This window comes from Tamandua tetradactyla, chromosome 23 (genome assembly GCF_023851605.1).
Source record: "Tamandua tetradactyla isolate mTamTet1 chromosome 23, mTamTet1.pri, whole genome shotgun sequence".
Classification (NCBI taxonomy): Eukaryota; Metazoa; Chordata; class Mammalia; order Pilosa; family Myrmecophagidae; genus Tamandua; species Tamandua tetradactyla.
In genome coordinates, this window is record NC_135349.1 from 26,488,263 (window position 1) to 26,506,019 (window position 17,757).

General features: G+C 45.5%; 1 protein-coding gene across 1 annotated transcript; it reads right to left on the bottom strand.

Moving 5' to 3' along the window:
- Positions 1-558: 558 nt before the first annotated feature.
- Positions 559-3,224, bottom strand: C23H16orf82 (chromosome 23 C16orf82 homolog). The gene is made up of 2 exons (XM_077140308.1): positions 3,197-3,224; positions 559-2,694 (listed from the first exon to the last, which is right to left on the bottom strand). Exons 1-2 carry the CDS (start codon positions 3,222-3,224, stop codon positions 2,201-2,203), a joined length of 522 nt encoding a protein of 173 aa, XP_076996423.1. The 3' UTR covers positions 559-2,200.
- Between the last annotated feature and the right edge of the window lie 14,533 nt (positions 3,225-17,757).

Consider the following 17,757-nt stretch of genomic DNA (forward strand, 5'->3'; position numbering starts at 1 on the left):
TAAAATTGCATTAAAAAGGAGATGCTCATTCTTGAGAAGAATTTGCCAGTCCACACATGTGGTGCCCTCCTATCCAGAACCATGCCCTGCTCAAACCTCTCAAAGCCATCTGCCCAAATGTCTTGCCTCTTAGCAGATGCTATGGCTCTATCTTTTTATTTTGTTGTTGGCCAAGAACTCTTTTCTACATATTAGCAATAACTATCCTTTTGTGCCTGTGAATGAAGCAAGGCAGAAAGCACTGCGCCCATTTTACAGAAAAGAGAGAAAAGGGAATGAAAGAAACATTTGTGCAGTATGCACAAATGCCAGGCATTTTACATGTGTTTTCATGTAATCCTCATAATCATCCTATTTATGAAATAGGGGTTATTGCTCCCCATTTTCAAGATAAAGGAACTGAGGATCAGAAAGTTTGAGTATCTTGCCTCAGTATCAGCTTAGAAGTAGAGGAATTGGTAGCTAAGCCCTGCTCTCTCTTTTCAGGGTTCTCTAGTACGTTTGTGTCCAACTCCCACTATAACCTTGGCTGGAAACATGCACACAGATTCACACAGATTTAGCCTCTCCAGACATCTTTTATTGTCTTTGGTGCCCCCTCAGCTTTCCTTCTGGTACCTAGCAGATATTTTCTTGACTGTCTCTGGCCACTGCCCCTTAGCAGAACTGCTACCCTCAGAGTCTGTGTGGTCAGCTTAGGGTGGGGCATCATTATCCTGAAAGGGGTGGGGCAGAGACTTCTGCCTTGTACCCACCCAGTGGTAGAGCTTTTCATCTCAACCATCCTTTGCTGGGTTCATCTCTTTGACACCCTTGAGCATCTGTCATTGGCATTGACCCTGCCATATGAAGCACCCTCCTAACCACTTCAATGAAGAAAGAGTTTGGGCCTCCTTTCTTTTCTCTTTGCCTCCTCTGGGATCCATGTAGAGACATGCATGGAGCACTAGAAAACATTTGTACCTGAGAAGATTTTGGGTTGAAGCTGCCCAGGCACAGTGCTCCAATCCAAATGAGTAATGTAGAGCTCCCTTGAATGATGCGCTGTAAAGGTGATGTCCCCCTTACACTATCTTTACAATAGTTCTCTAGATGGTGCTCCTTGGGGGCTGGCATCACTCATGGCCACTCTAGGTGGTGCTTCCCTGCCAAGAGTCACTGTAGAATGTGCTCCAGGGTGATGATGTCCCTCGGTGGCCCTCATCCATGGTGCTTCTGTGGGCAGTGCCCACCACAGACAGTGCATGTTACAGAGCTTATGGGGACCCACTTCCCTGTGGACATGGTACCCCCTGGATGAGGCTCACTGCAGATGGTTCTCCACCATGGTGATTTGTTGCTCTGAGCTCATAGTGGTTGGTGTTGGTGGTAAAGGGTGTTTATCACTTAGGAAGACTTAATCATGGCTGGTTCTAACTTCATACGGTCTCTTATCAGTGGTTCTTAATATAGTTGGTATTTGACACTGGTAATAGTTGTCACTGCTGATGCTCTTTTGGTACACATGCTCCCACCGTGATCATTCTCAATATAGCTGCTTTTGCTATCAATGGATCACTGAGGTTCATGATGCTGATGTTTTCACCATTGGTGCTTTTGATAAAGGTGGTCCCACCATTGATGGCTTTTGATACAGTTGTTTGTACCAACAGTGGTTCTCAGTATAGGTGGTCTCGTCATTGATAGCTTGTTCTCATTATAGGTGGTGCTCAAAATCAATAGTTCTTGCTACATATGACCTGCCTGCCAATCGTTGTTGCTACGGGTGGTACTATCTACTGATGTTCTTGACAAATCAGCGTGCACCTTATAAAGGCCTTTTCTACTTGCCTTGGCAATAGCTACTCAGGGTGAAGTCTGGTTTGCTGGGTCCTCATATGCATTTTGTTTAGAGGATTCAGTGGCCATGGAGTCTTCTCAGAAAGTCTCCTGATTTTCACTGACTTAGCTGCTGGTTTTCACATTGCCCTGAGTCTTGTTCACCTGAAGACTGGAACTGTTGCTGGCCAGCTCATTTTGCACATTGTTGTCCACCTTCATGGCCTGGCAGCTGCTGGCCTGGCTGGAGGGTAGGCTGCCCTGAGAGCTGGCTAGCCCACTGCTCACCTGGCAGGATAGGGTGCTGCTGATCTGGTTGACGGAAGTGACACTGGTCAGGCTGCTAGCCCTGCTGCTGAAATTGCTGCTGGGCAGGCTGGTCTCACTTTTCCCCTCCAGCCTGCTTGCTGTCTGCTTGGCCAATATCTGGGTTCTTTGGCTGGCTGGGACGGTATGTGGAGCACAGCTGGTTGGTCTGGGTGTGGCTTGCCTGGGTCTTGAGTCCTCTGCCCAACTGGGTGAGCCGACTGTTGCACACCACGCTGCTTTCGCTGCTCTCCTTGTCTGCCGCGTACCCACTGCTCACCAGGCTGATGTTACTGCTCTTGTCCAGGCTGGGGTATTGAAAGCTCATCACATCACTCTCACTGCTCCATGTGTGTGGCAGACTGCTGTAGGAAGCTCTCGGGAGCTCCTTGGTCACTGCTGCATCCTGGTGCTGGAGTGCTAAGCTGGGTGACTGCAGGCTGGGATCTTGTCCCTCAGCATCACAGGCAGAAGACTCCCCTTTTCCCCCCCGGAGGAAAATAGGGGGCAACTTAATGTCCTTATCCAGGGGGAAGGGACCTTGGGAGGCCACTGAATGTTGGCTTATGGCTCATCTGGAGGAGGTGGCTCAATTTATAAGGCTGCACTTTTGAAACTGAGTGTTCTGATTGGCTGGCTCAGTTCCCATGGTAATGAGGTGTGAGGAGAACAATGCTGCCTGGCCATCTATTACATCAGCGCCCTGGGCTGGAGAGAGGGTGGGCAGAAAAGGGGCTCACAACCAGAGTACATAAGAACCACTTCCTGGGACACTTTATGAGGGGCCTGTGGCCTTTCCTTTACGAGCCACCATGTCAGGAGACCTGTGCATGCATCCCTGAAGAGCCCCTTGTGCGTTTCTTTAGGATACAAGGTCATCTCCTGAGCTTCGGTTCCAACTGGTAGCAGGGAAAATGGAAAGTCCTTCTTCCAGAGATGGTTATGAGAACTAGAGAAGATACCACAATCAGGATTTTAATCTGAATTCATTCCCATATCTTCAGACCCTGCCTGATCTGGCTCTGGACTCTCTCCTAACCTTGTCCCAAGCCATACTCTATCCCTTCCTCACCTTGGATACTCCAGCCACATCTTCTCATCCTGAGCTCTTACCTGCTGCAGGACTTTTGCACTGGCTTTTCTTACCATCCAAATGCTTTTCTCTTGTCTCTTCACCTTCAGGCATCAGCTTAAAATGTCTCCTGCTCAGTAAGGCCCACGCTGACCTCTCCAAGAAGCTCTCTGATATTTTTTATATCACTTCCCAATTTATGTCCCTGTGGCACTAATTACAATTTGCAATTATTTTATTGGTATGTAATAGTTATTTATTGCTGGTCTCCTCTACTAGCATGTAAATTGTGTGGACAAAGATTTTGATTTTTTGTTCTAGGTTATAACCCCAATGCTTGGCACACAGTAGGTGTTCCATGAACATTTTTGCTGAGTGAATTAATTAAAGCACTGTCTTTCAGCATGCATCAGACCACATGGGGAGCTTTTAAAAACCTCTTTTGGATTTTCCAGGACAATGGTCTCTCCCTTGGCTGCAAGAAATCACCTGGGAATGCCTGGGTTCCACAAATTTTGAGTTGATTAGTCTGGGATGAGGCTTTGGCTTCAGAATTTTAAGAAGATCGCAGGTGATTCCAACATATAACATGTTGAGAATTGCTGGGCTAAGGAGTAGAGGCTCAGTCATATGTGTTTCAAACATTTTTTAATTTTAGGTAATTCTTTTGTGTGACCCTGATTAAGAAGTACTACCATAGATAAATAAAAACATCCAGCATGGTGCTTATTAGAGACACTTAATAGATGTTTATTGAATGAATGAATGAAGAAATTAATTGACCCTTAAAAGCTTTAAGGACTTTAGGAATTAATTGAAATCATGTGCAAAATCTGTAATGATTATCATCTATATCATCTTTCTCTCTACTGATCATCTATCTATATATGCATTTTCTTTTCAACAGAGGAGTCAAATTCTCAAAAAGTGTTCATGATCTCCAAAAGATCAAGAAGCATAAGAATTCAATGCAACTGTTGCGTTAGCATTTGGGAAAGGCATGGCCCCAGTGCTTAGCCTGACTCTAATAGGTCTGGAGAGGCTTGTTCCATTTGGGATGCAGGGTGGAGTAGAGAAGGCACTCCTTGGAAGGAGCTGTTTAACCTCTGGGCAGTCATCAGACATCTCTGCTAATTATCACTGTCACCTTTACTATGAGTTCCTTTCCCTCCCCTTACCTGGGGCCATTCAGCTTCCCTTTGCTGTGTGCACAGGCATCTCTCCTGCTCAGGAAATTCTGATCCTCCTGGGGTGGGGAAGAGCACCTCATGGCTTCCTGTCCCCACTGGGGGTTGGGAAGGAGGAGAAAGACAGCATGGTTTACTGAGGATGCTTAGTGTAGGGGCATGGTGAGAGCCAAGTGAAGAGGGAAGTCTAGAGGGAGCCACGGAGTGGTCTCTACTTTGGATTTTCCTCTGAGTGACATGGGAGACATTGGAGTGTTTTCAGTAGAGAAGAGGCACAATGGGCTTATGCTTCCCCAGGGTACTGTATGGAGAACAGTCTGAAGAGGGAGAGGTGGGAGCATGGAGCTGGTTGGGTCTAGGCAACAGTCTAGATGAGATATGGTGACAACAGAGCTAGGAGAGTCATGGGTAAAGATGGAAAGAAATGGCTGGATTGTGGATATATTCAGAATTGGATTGGGGGGTGGGTGGGGGAAAGGGTCGGGTCAAGGGCAATTTGTGGGGTTCAGGAGCCTTGGCATCAGAGGCTGAAAGGGCACCTCCCTCCTTTAGGTGCACACCTGGGTAATGGGCAAGAGGCAGGGCAAAGCCCAGTGGCCAAGAAGTCACACCAGCATGACTCTGCGTCTCAGTTTCCCCATGTCCTTCCTGTGTGATCCTGGGAATGGTGCTTAATGACACCACAGAGGGGTGGTGAAGATGAAATGCTCCACAAACATTTACTGAGAATGAACAAATACGAGGCACACAGTCACTGAGGGTCATCAGTGAAGAAGAGAGAATGGTTCCTCCTTCATGGACCTCATTGAGTAAAGCAGGAGAGGCAGACCATGCACACATTTCAGATAGTGGCAAGTGCTGTAAAGAAAGGAAAATGGGTGATGGGAGTGCATGAGAGGGAAGACAGCCCAGCAGTCCATAAATAGAGTAATTGTCTCTCTCCATTTCTGGGTACTAGCTGAGAATGGGCTTCTGGCTCTGGCTTGCGGGGGTTCACACCCTGTGTCTGCCATCTGGGGTCCTCGTAATTAACCTGACTGTTCTGAGCTTCAGCTGCCCCACTGGGCAATGGAATCACAGAGTTGATAACATCATCTGCACAGGGGCATTGTGAGGGTTGACTGGAGGCACGGGAACTGCGTCTGCCCCCACCAGCCACATTGCATGGCTATAACTATCTGACCTTCACTGGAACCTCCCATTTTAAAACAATATATAGAGATACTTTTTTTTCTTTTTTTAAACATAAACCCTCTTGCCCTCAGCATCACCTGCTGAGGCATCTACTCTCTGAGGCTTTCCACATAGAGCACTCTTCTCCAAGAGCCCCTGCAATCCTCCAACCAGATATTTTTTCTCTTCCCAAGGGGCCCCATCTTTGGCCCCCAGTCTAAGTAAGGGCATGAATTTATTCATTTTGGGAATACCATGAGCACCTATTGTGTGCCACCACTATGCACTGCTGAGAGCTCACTAAGAAGGCAGAGTCCAGCACACACCAGATCAGCACAGGCTGGGACTGGAACTCAGGGTGCCTCATGCACAACCCCAGAGTCTCCCTTGCACCAGAGATGGAGTGGCCCAGGGAGGGTTGCCTGTTGGGTGTCAGTACTCCACCAAATGCTTGCATACATCATCTTACAGCATCCTCACAGTCATTTATGAGGTAGCTGTTCATGGCTCCCCCATTTTACGGGGTGACCAAGGAGCAGAAAGAGTTGGCAAATTGCTCAAGGTCCCACAGCTAATAATCCAGCTCTGTCTACCCCAAAACCCATGCTCCTAACCACGCGATTGCAAGACAAGCTTCCAGGGTATGGAGCACACAGAATGTCCACAGAGTACCCTACTCAGATCTACTCGGGATCAGAATGAGAACCTGATGGACTCTAGGGGTGGACCTGCATCCCCGAGAGCATGGCCTGGGACTCTCCTTCTTCTTCAGGGAACCAGGCAAAGATAGAATCTGCTCAGCCATGGCCTGGAAGAAAGGTCATTCTTCTCCTGTGGTGAGCATAAGATTTCCCCCACTTTTTTATTATTTAAAGCATGCAACAAAACAAAACAAAACAAGAATGTGAATAACAGGTATTCATCAACCAGTTTAAGAAGTAAAACATTACTGATATACCCACAGCCCATTTACCCCTCTTCTTTGCATTTCCTGTTGCAATCCTAAATATGATGCCCATCATTGCCAAGCATGTTTTTATACTTGGATGAACTATAAAAGGACGTGTTCCTTTACCGGGATGGAATTGTTTTACACATTATCAGTTTTGATCTAAATGGCACCCTCCGGGTATCCTTCTACAACTCAGCATCATATTTGTGAGATTCTGGGTGAAGCTCAAGTTCATTTTCACTGCTGTAGGGTATTTCATTGGTGAATATGCTGTAACTTATTTATCTGTTCTATTGGACATTCATGTTGCTTTCTTTTTCCTCCCATTACAAAGAAGGCATCAATAAACATTCCTTTCCCTGAGGATTTCTGAGAAGGTCTGTCCATTATTCCATTCGCCCCTCCCAATCAGACAAGGAAACCTTCAACTGACTTTAATTGCACAGGACTTATACAGCAGATACTTCTATTTCTTGGATCTCATGAGGTTCAGCTTAGGAGTGAGATGAATTATAAGAGTATCTGTTGTCTACATTATTTGGTCATAAAAAAATGATCACTTAGAATATTCAGCTTTAGCTGAAGATGAGGTTACAGCAATGACCTCATGGGCATGGGTAAGGTGGGGGGAGTAGAAACTGGGAGGAGTCTGGGGTAGCTGGAAGGGGGCGAGGCTCTCTGAGGGTCACCACAGATGGACTCACTACTCCTGCTCGGGGTTTGTCACATAGCTTCCTCTGCTCTGTGGCAAAATAAGTGTCTTGTGTTCTTCATTGTGTGAAGGATGGAGATGGAAAGAGTGGAAAGAGGAGAAAGCTGACTGAATCATGGGGTGAAGGGGAGGTAGAGCAAAGTAATTACGCATCTGGTATATGAAGCCAGATGATTGGCCTGCTACTCAAAAGCTGTGTGATCTTGGGGAAGTTACCTAGCCTCTCTGTGTTTCATTAGCTGTTTCAGTTTGTGTTCTCTCAACAACAGAGCTTTAGGCATGAACTTGGGTACCAGTGGTTGATTTGGGAGGTGGCCCCAAGAAGTCCAGATAAGATGATGGCACAGCAAGACAGGAAAGGACCAGTAAAGGGTACATTAACACATGTGGGTGGCTTCTGTGGAAGTGGAGCTCAATCTTGTAGGGGCCCTTGAGGCTGTATGAAGCGTGTTTCAGAATCATTTCACTGGACCTCAAGCTGGGGCATTTGGCCACTGGCACCCATCCCCCATTGGGAAATCAACTCTACCGCACTTCTGGTTTCTCCTGAGCTCAGCTGAGTAAGCTTTGTGGTACCAGAGAAAGCAGAGGAGGCAGAGGAGGGTGGTAGATGTGACATTTGGGTGAGAAGCCATTGGCATGACCGGACCTTCTGTACTTGAGGCAGACCCAGGGGGCCCAGGGGACATGGATGAGAGGGAGCATTAACAGAGGCAGCCACAGTTGCCTCATCTGCAAATGAGGATAAGAATTCTCCCTATCGGTCACAGTGAGGATGACATGAGGTCAGTTCTGGCACACAGCAGGCACTCAGTAAATGCTAAGTGCCACGACTCTGCCTTGTGCTCCCCCAAGGTGGTCAAAGGTCCTGTTTGAGGAAATGGAAGTTCAGAGAGATGATCCAAAATGGAACTGGGTCATGAAACTATTAGATGTCAGGGCCATGATTTGGACCCAAAGTTTGTGATCTGAGGATGCCATGCCTTCTCAGAAAACACAGTGTGTCCCAGAACAGGATTTCAGGCCACCGTCTGCCTGTTTGGCCACAGGCAGGGGCACAGGTACGCAACTGAGAAGAAGGACTCCCCAGTCTGGCTAGTGGGGGGGCTGCATGTGAAACATGCCCTGCAGTGGTCACTTAACACTGGAGTTGAGCTTTCAATTCAGTGTATGACTGCATTCCTGGGACAGGGGGCTGTGAATTGAAAACCAGATGGCCCAGAGCAAACTGGGATCAAAATGACCACAGAAAACCTAATTCATCTGTCAGGTCCATAGTTTTGTGTACAGATTCCTCCACAGATGGTCTTAGGCACACAAGTTTGAGAACCATCTGTTTAGACCAAAGGACCACACGGGAAGTTCATTGGCAGATGCCCAAGTATTCAAACCCTTCAGCAATTCAAAATGCTTTCGGGTCTTTGGTGGTGGACCTTCAACTTTCAGGCAAAAGTGCCTTGCTGCTGCAGGCTTGTGGTGCAGGTTCTGGCGGTGACTAGTTGTGCAACCTGGGAAACTTATTCAAACTGTCTCGGCCTCAGCTTCCTTCTGTGTAAAACGGGGCTAGGGAGCCTGAGCTCCGGTATGAATATGTGTGAGCATTTTGCTACTGAGGAGTCCCCAGTGCTCAATGAACAAACACAAAGCATGTAGAATAGTGACTGACATGTGGAAAGTTCTGTTGGTTTAATTACTATTATTATTCTGTTTTGATATTAAGCCTCTTGATCATTAATATAAAACAAACTAGACATGTTCATTTTGGGGGGTGGATTAAATGAGAAGTATTGCTATACCTCACCCAGGTGCTGGGCTCTAAATCGGAAGGATGTTAAATGCACGTTGGATAGGATTCTTATGGTGAGGTGGGGTGTCAGGGACAGAGGGATAACTTCTTTAAAGAACAACTCCTTCCTTATAGTGAATAAATTGTAGCTTATATCCCAGAAAAAGAGCATGCTGTTACTCTGCATTCCTGTGAGTGTGAACCCACTGCAAATAGTATCTCTTGAAGACGTTATTTTTAAAGTGTGGCCCAAACGAATGGGACTGGGTCTTAATCTGAATTACTGGAGGCCTTATAGAGAGGACCCTCAAGTCTCGGCAGTAGGAAGGGGAGGCCATCTCCAGGGACTGGGAGGTGAGAATACTAGCCAAGCAACTCCAAGGGCTGTTGGCAGCCAGTACCAAAATGCCATAGATTTTGGGGGAGAAAGCAATTCTTGCTGGAATATTGATTCTGGACTTCTTCAGTCTTCAAATGAGCCAATACATTCCTGGTACTAAGCAGAAACCCATTGTATGGTGTTTGTCACTGAAGTTTGAAAACAGTGGAGCTGGTATTGAAACCCAGGTTTTCTACCCCAGTCTTCTGTTCTGACCATGGTGATTCCCCAGTGGACTGCAGGTCTACAGACAGGGAGAGGGTTCCTCAGAGAGGGGAAGGCACTTGCCAGGACCACACAGGGTGTGGGTAGCAGAGCCAAGGGACAGGCCCCTTGTCCCATGGAAGGGCAGGGGTGGAGAGTGTGTGGGAACCAGAACTCAGAGACTTGGCCCATGGGGAGATGGTGCAGGGGAGTGGGACCATCCTGGGGCCAGAACTCAGAGTCCCCTGGCACCCTCACCCAGGCATGCAATCCTGCCAACCGTGCCTCGCTCCAAGGGCTCCTGGGGGTGAGGGTGGGGAGCTCCCTTGGACTCCCAGAGCAAGAAACACTGGCCAGGCAGGTGATCAGCACCCAGTCCCCAGCCTGGCCCTGACTGCCTGCTCTGCAGCTCCCTGGTACTTCTCAGTAAAAACTCCCTGCCGTAGCCCCCCCACTGTAAGCAACGTGAGAGCGGGGGCTTGGATGGCCCTGAGTTATCACAGTGGGGGCCATCCGTGGAAAGGTGCCACCACTGAAGTGTGAATGGCCTTTTCATCAAATTATTCCTCCACGTTCGCAGAGAAGAGGAATTATTGGCAGAAAATGAGGATATAAAACCCTGCTGGAGCCTACCAGCTTTTTGGGGTGCTTGGGCACAGAGCACTTGGAAGCTGTCCAGCAGATTGGTTCGTTTTTAATGGTCTAGGACTATAGTTCATCTGTTTAATTCAAATGAGGTGACATGATATCTTTCATTTGGACTTATTACCAGCATGGCAGTGATTCAGCTCCCAGCATTCTCTGGGCAGGACATTCTGTCATTACTGCACATTTTCTCTCTCTGGCCAAATTGAAAGTCCACGGGAAGGGCTGCAGCCTTGGAAAGGAGAGATCAACAGAGAATAGGTCACATCGGATATTAAGGAATGAAAATGAATTCATTCTTTCCTCTGTTGAATAAGCAGCTGTACTTGGGTCTCTGTGATCCATGAAATAGGCTGTCAGGAAAATAGGAAATGGGCTGCATTTGAACTTCACCCGTTGATTGTGCCCTGTTGCCTTGGAGACTGGTCTTGCAGCCCAGGGCAGGGAGAGGCAGTGGTGGTGGGGGGCTCGCTCACATTGGCCAGGCAGCTAGAAGATGCCAGACGCCTGCATTTAGGAGGGTCCAATGGAGTAGCCATGTTATTCTCCCCATTTTGCAGGTGAGGAAAATAAAGCTCAGAAAGATCCGGAGACTGGCTCCAAGTCATTGTAGGGGCAGAATCTGGTTTCAATTTGAGGCAGAGAGCATTATGGTTGGGAACCTGGCTGTGAGACCTTGGGCAAGTCATCTCAACCTCAAGTCTCAGTTTCCCACAAGGTAGACATACCCACTTCACTGAGGAGGTGAACATCATGACTTAGGACATTTGCCTCTTTCTGTTCCTCAGATGACAGTGAGAGAACAAGGCCAGAAAGCAAGCGACTTCCCTGAAGTCACAATGCAAGTGGGTGGTAGGGCTGGGTTCTTCCCTTGGAGTGAACCCAAAGGCGGTATCTGTTCTCATACCCCAGGTGGTAGAAAGTCTGGGCTGGGGAGAGGGTTTTGAGATGCCTCATATGGAATGACCCCATCTCTACTCTATTCCTCTGCCTAACACTCTTCATCATCCCTACATACTTACGCAGTTATCTTGTTCATAATTTGTCCCCCCACCTGCTCTAGAATTACCTGAGGGAGGGATTCTGATCAGTTCATGCTGCATGTCCAACTGTGTAGAACCCGGGCCAGGGAGAGGCAAGTGGGGTGAGCCTTGCAAGCACAAGGTGACATCCTGGTTTTGGCTAAAATTTTGATATTTTGTTCATTATGAATATTTTTGCATTAATTTTGGTTTTAAGTGTATTGTATTAAAATGTTGTTTATCTTGATGACTGATATACTCACTCAGTATATCAGTGCCCACTGTAGTTTGGCCCCTTAGGCAAGTGCTTCCCTTCCCTCACCCTAATCCCAGCCCTTCCTAGTACAATGCCTATTACACAGTGGCATTCAGCCAATAGTTGCCAAATGAATGATGCCCTAGTAGGTATCAAGACTCATTTCCTAGGTCCTCAGAGAAGAAGTTGCCCCTCAATGTATTTTCAAGTCTCCTTCTATCTGAAGGAAGCTAGACCCCCCTAAACCAAGTTTCTTGTACTTGGTGCCATAAATGGGGGCCTTTTTCTGAGTATTTCTGAGGGTGGTGGGCTACAGAACAAAGTTATGTCCCTTTCAGAATCTGATCATGGAAACAATTAGAAATCAAATCTCTAAAACCACCTAATCCAAGAGTGGAATGCAAGAAATCCACAGGGCTGTGGGAACCTACACAGAATTTCATTCGGTCATTAGAGACTGCCACCCCTTTCCCTCTCCTGGATGTTTCCTGCAATTAAAAGCCACATTGGGTTCTACTGATGATCATTAGCATAATGATGTCTGGCTGTGCAGTGCCACAGAGTCCCCCTCTTGTCCTCGTTGGGCACATCTGAGCTCCATGTTGGGCTGTGCTGGGATATTTCTGATGCTCCGTTTCAGTGAAATATCAGACCTACCTTGCCTCCACTTTTGGCTTTATTTCACTCTGAGGCTGAGGTTTCATCAAGATGCATTCTTGTAATTAAGGCAGGAGTGAGAAATAACCTCCTATATAATTTAAAATGGTAAAATTATCGATACCATTTCCAGCCTCAGCTTTAAATCTTAGCTCCAATGACTCCCCTATTAACAGGCCTAATTAAATCCATTTTTCAGGACGTCTTTGGCAAATTCCATTTTAGTAAAACTGTAGGAAGTTCAATTTGATTTGTCTCTGCTCCATAGAGCTTTCTTGTGAGGATGAGGATGGGGGATGCACAATCTCTCATGACTTATGTTTACAAATCCATTCAACAAATATTTACTGAGCACCTACTATATACATTGTTATTAGACTAGGGGAGAGGGATGGAGCGGTGAAACAGAGCACAAAGTTCTCATATTTATGGCTAGAGAGGAATGGGAATTATTCACCTGTTTATTCAAAAGACATATATTGTGCTCTCTATTTGGGGAGCCACTGTACTAGACCCTGGTGTTGCAGTGATGAAATACCCTACGAAGTCATCACCTATATGGGGTAGTGTGACAGTTAATATTCATTGCGACAAATGCTCTATCAGGTTAAATGGAGGAGATTGGGACTTTGGCGGGAAGCTTCTAATTCAGACTATGAAGCTGGGGTCAAAGACATGGGGAGGTGGCCACGGGGGCATGGGAGAATTTGGGAGTTGTGGAGAACCTCAAATCATTCAGTTTGGTTAGGGAAGTACCTTTCAGCTTTGGTTGCATTTTAGAATCACCTGGAGAGCATTAAAAAATACCTGTCCATGTAAATCATAATTTCTGGGGCTAAAACATACAAAGTGGTAAGAGGTAAAGCTGAAGAGATAGGAGGAGACTAGATTATGGAGGGTCTTGGAAGCCTGATAAGGAATTCAAACTTTACCTGAGAGTAGTGAGAGCCACTGAAGGAACAAGCTTAGATTGCATTTCAGAAATAATTACTTTGCCAGCAGTGGAAAGGATGGATTAGATTGCAGTCACTGGAGGCAGAGAAGGTGGTAAAGAGCTATTGCAACAATCTGGGCAAGGGATGCTGGTGGTCTGAATCTGGGTCATGATCATGGGGATACAGAAGAGAGATATTTAGGAAGTAGAACTGACATGGTAGGTTGTGAATCTTGCATCCTGGGTGGAGGTAGAGGAAAGGGTTTGAGGTGACTTCTAGTGGCTTAGGTGACTACAATTGGATGACTGTGACATTAATCAGAGAGTGGCAGGGAAAGATAATGAATTGGGTTTAGGGCATGTTGGAGAGATTGGATTGGCAGGTGGAGTCAAGATCTGAGACAGGACTGTGCTCTGCATTAATAAAGAGATTGGGAAATCAATAGGCACACATAATTGGAAGATTCATCCAAGGAGAGAGTATAACCCCAGAGTCAGAGAAGAAGGAGGCCAAGGGTGGAGCCTTTGGGAATCTCAACAATTAAAGGGTAGTTGGAGTTTCGAGGTTCTGGGAAAGACCTTGTCAGAGGACAGATAGAGAAGAGTAATAGCAAGAATGTTGTCATGAAGTCAAGGAAGGAGTTGTAAGGAGAGAGTGTCAACATGTTGAAAATTATACAGAGGTCAATGAAAATGGGAGACCATTCTATTCATTTAGGAAAAAGATTTGTCGAGATGCTGGAGGGTAGAAAATAGACTGCAGTGCATTGGGGAGTGAATGGGAGGGAGATGAGTGTGGATACAGATACTTGTCCAAGAAAGGGGAGCACATGCAATTGGGAAGTATCTTTAGGAGATGTTTGATTGAAGGAGGTGTCTGGGTTCCCCCAGAATCAGACCTCAAGACAAGGATGTAGTACAAGTAGTTTATTTTGGAAGTGGTTCCAGGATACAACAGTAAGGAAATAAAGAAATGAGGCCAGAAATGTAAGGAAATCAATAAAGGGTATGACAGCAAGCAAGTAATCACTGAGAAATAAGAGTGCAATCTCATTGGTAACTGTGGAAGACTTTATGGAACATAAATTGTTCCATAAAGAGTTATTCCACATGAGAAATGAGGGAGTTATGGTATTTATTGAATAATTCCCATCTGTCGTTGATTGAGGGGTATTCCTGGGGGCTGTAGGAGGATTAATTCCCAGGCACTTTTGCCCTGTTAAGCACGTGGGGGGAGTGGGCTTTGGCAATCAAATAAAGTCCTCATGCAAAGAGACAGAGATGATGGCAGTTGGAAGTTGGATTAAAGTTATGAAAATGATAAGTGATAAGTGGATTTGAGTGGATCAGATGCACTGAAAGCATTTGATACAGATGGAATTTAGTTTTTTCAAAATGAAGATAATTTATCATGATTCAATAAAAGGAGGATTGTATAAAAGGAGGCAGTAAGGATGAGTGAGAGGGAGCAGTTGAAGATATACTTTGGGCAAGAGAGAGGATAACTCATGGAGAGTGATTCAAGAAGTGGTAGAAAGGATGAGAGTAAGAATGTAAATGAAGGGTTTGTTTGAAACGATTTGAGGTTATGGTTGGTAAGTTGGAGGCTGGAATTCAAGCTCAAACAGATGTGGAACATATCAGGATCATTAGTGTGGATGGTTGAGGTGAAAGAAAAATGAAGTCTATAGGAGATTGGGAGGTTAAGTGCCAGGGAGATGAAGGCATGGACTGATTCATTCACATTAGGTATCAAAGTCCCCAAGAACTTAGGAGTGGAGAGGAAGACTAAATGAGATGCTAAAGTTATTAATGAGTATTAGAAGTCACCAGGCACCCTAGTTGCACTTAAAGGGCTGGGGTGAACCAAGGAGATGTTTCAACCATTGTGTGCTGGGCCAGGAAGAATCCTTTAGGTCAGAAGAAGGCATTATCTAATGGAGAGTATGGCAATAAGTTTGGAAGGAAGTTAGAGGACAGAGTTGAAAGAGTGGTACCAAGAGTCAAGTTCAAGGGATAAGCAGGAGGGACAGGAACCAGGGAAGTCAAGTGTAGGTTAGGGAGCCAAGTTTAAGATTCACTGAGTTCAAGTTCAGGATGAAGGCTTTGAATAAAAGGAGGCAATAGGATCCATGCTTCTTGAGGGAGGGGGTCACATGTGTACAAAGAGATGGAGAAAAAGAACAGAACTTTAGTTCTGCTTGGTTTTCCCTTTATTCCCTGAGGATCTGCCTGAGACTTTGTTATTATTGAACTTCAGGGTTCCATGGGTTCCGTTTGAAAACCACTGGTGAAATAGAGTGCATTCAAGCTCAGGAATGAGATTAAATTAGGTTCAAATATGCTCAATCTCTTCTAGCTGTGGAGTCTTGGGCAAGTTTTATTTTTACTTCTGAAAGTAAATAAACCTACATTCAAGGACTGTTTTAAAGGTGAAATAAGTTTGGGAGAGTGTCATATCCCTGCTCTTCTTGCTCAAAGAATCACACACAGTACTTTTAGATGATATAATGACAAGTGTCCTCGAAGCAAAGTTACATAAGGCTATAAGTGTGTGTTATGGGGCATTCACCTCATTAGGAGATCAAAGAAAATTCCCTGAGGAGGTAATGATAGAGCTAAGATTTGCAGAATGTAAAGGCATTAGGGAGGTAAAGTAGAAATCAGGGCATTCTAGGAAAAAGGGACAACATGTGCAAAGTCCCTGTAGTCGAAGGAAGTAGGCCCATTTTAGTAACTGAGACAAGGCAGTTTGTAGAGAAAGTGAGGAAGTTGAATGGTCATCAGAGCCAGCCCACACAAGGTCTTGATATTTATCACAAGAACAAAGGGAATTCGAGTATTTTAAGCAGGAAGATCACTTGGTCAATTCGTGGTTTTGGCTGCTGGATGAAGGAGGGTTTATGACATGGTGGGGATATGGTGCAGGTTAAGGTAGGGAGACCAGTTGAGATTTTTCACCTTCATCTAGGGAAGGGATAAAATTGGCTTGGAATAAAGCACTGGAGATAAAGCAAAACACAAGAGGGTGGGTTTTAGAGATGATAAGGATATGAAATATTCACAATTCAGTAATGAATTTGATATGGGGTAAGGGATGGGTTACAGGGAAGAGAGATTAAGCATGGTATCCTCTTGTGCGGCAATTATAGTTACTCACCTAAGGGCCCTTATTCCCTTCTTTATTGTTACAACCTCAATTTTGGAGACTAGGTGCTCAGGCTGAGTTTCTTACCCAAGACCAGGTCATGGACCACGACTGGGTCAAGTCAAACATGACAATCCCATTCCTCCTCAGGCTTAGAGGGAAGCATATCAACTAGATCTGGCCAGCACAGCATTGATAGGGCAAGTGAAACCATGGGTATGAATGAGATTACTTTGGGAGATACATAATTGGGAGAGATGGTGGCCTAAGTGAAACTTCAATATTATTTGGCCGGGCAAGGGTGAATGTTTCGGCAGGAGGAACAGGGAGAAGTAGGTGGAAAACCATGTGACTATGGTGTAAAAAAAACCAAGGGAAGAAAGAATTTCAGAAATCAGGAGTGACCAACAGTGGTGAGTATGTTGAGAAAGCAGGCCAAGGAATGACTAAAATATTTCTGATTCTCTTGTCTTCCAGATGAGGAACTTAGAGACCAGAGTGCATTAGTTTGCCAAGCCTGCTATGATAAATGCCATACAATGTTTAAACAAGAATTTATCAGCTCATGGTTTAGAGGCTTGAAGTCCCAAATAAAGGTGTCAGCAAGAAAATGCTTTTGCTCAGAGTCTGTAGCATTCCAGCAAGATCTGATGGCAATCCTGCTACATGTAGTGATCTCTTTCATTCTCTGCTTCCATGGCTTTCTCTGACTTCTGGCTTTTCTGTATAAGGCCTTTAGTAATGTAGATTAAGATCCAACCTGAATCAGATTGGCCACACCTAAATAGGATCTTAGAAGATCCTGTTCAAAAATGAGTCCATACTTTAATTGACCATACATCTTAAAAGGGTCCTATTTACAAGTGGACTGACAACCACTAAGATTAAGAAATGTCATTTGTTGGGGTATATGATTCAGTCTACTACAGAAAGTGTTTTTATTAGGGTCATATGTCAAGTTGCTAGCACAGTCTCCTGTATCAGTTAGCTATGGCCATGTAAGAAAGTACTCTCTCATGAATTTACAGTTTGGTTCGATTGTTCTGCTAATCTAAGCCAGGCTTGGCTAATCTTGACTGGACTCATTTGTGGGCAACTGGTAGATTGGCTGGGAGTTAGCTGGTCAAGGATGGCATCAGGTAGGGCCAGTTTTTGTGCTTCCTGTGGCCTCTCATCCTCTAATGTGCTAGCTGAGTGGTAGGGGGTCCAGGCAAAGGAAATAGCAAAAACAAAGACCCTGTGAAAGCATGCTTGATTGTTCAAGGAAGAACAAGAAGGCCAGTGTGGTTGAGAAGAGAGCAAGTGGGAAAGAGCAGTGGAGATGAGATCAGAGAGGCAGTAGGGTGGAGATATCATGAGGACCTTGTAGACCACTGTAAGGGTTTTGGCTTTTACTTTTATTATTATTAATAGACATTTTCTGTGGTGTTATATAACTGATTCCAGTTCAGCTTCCACTCCACAGAAGAGCTTTTGCATTTCATCTGGCCATGCTGATGTAGGCTT

Coding starts and splice junctions, on each gene's coding strand:
- C23H16orf82 (XM_077140308.1), bottom strand. CDS start 3,224: ATGAGAAGATGTGGCTGGAGTATCCAAG. Junction 2,695..3,196: donor ATGTGGCTGGAGTATCCAAG/GTGAGGAAGGGA, acceptor CCTCCAGATGAG/CCATAAGCCAACATTCAGTG.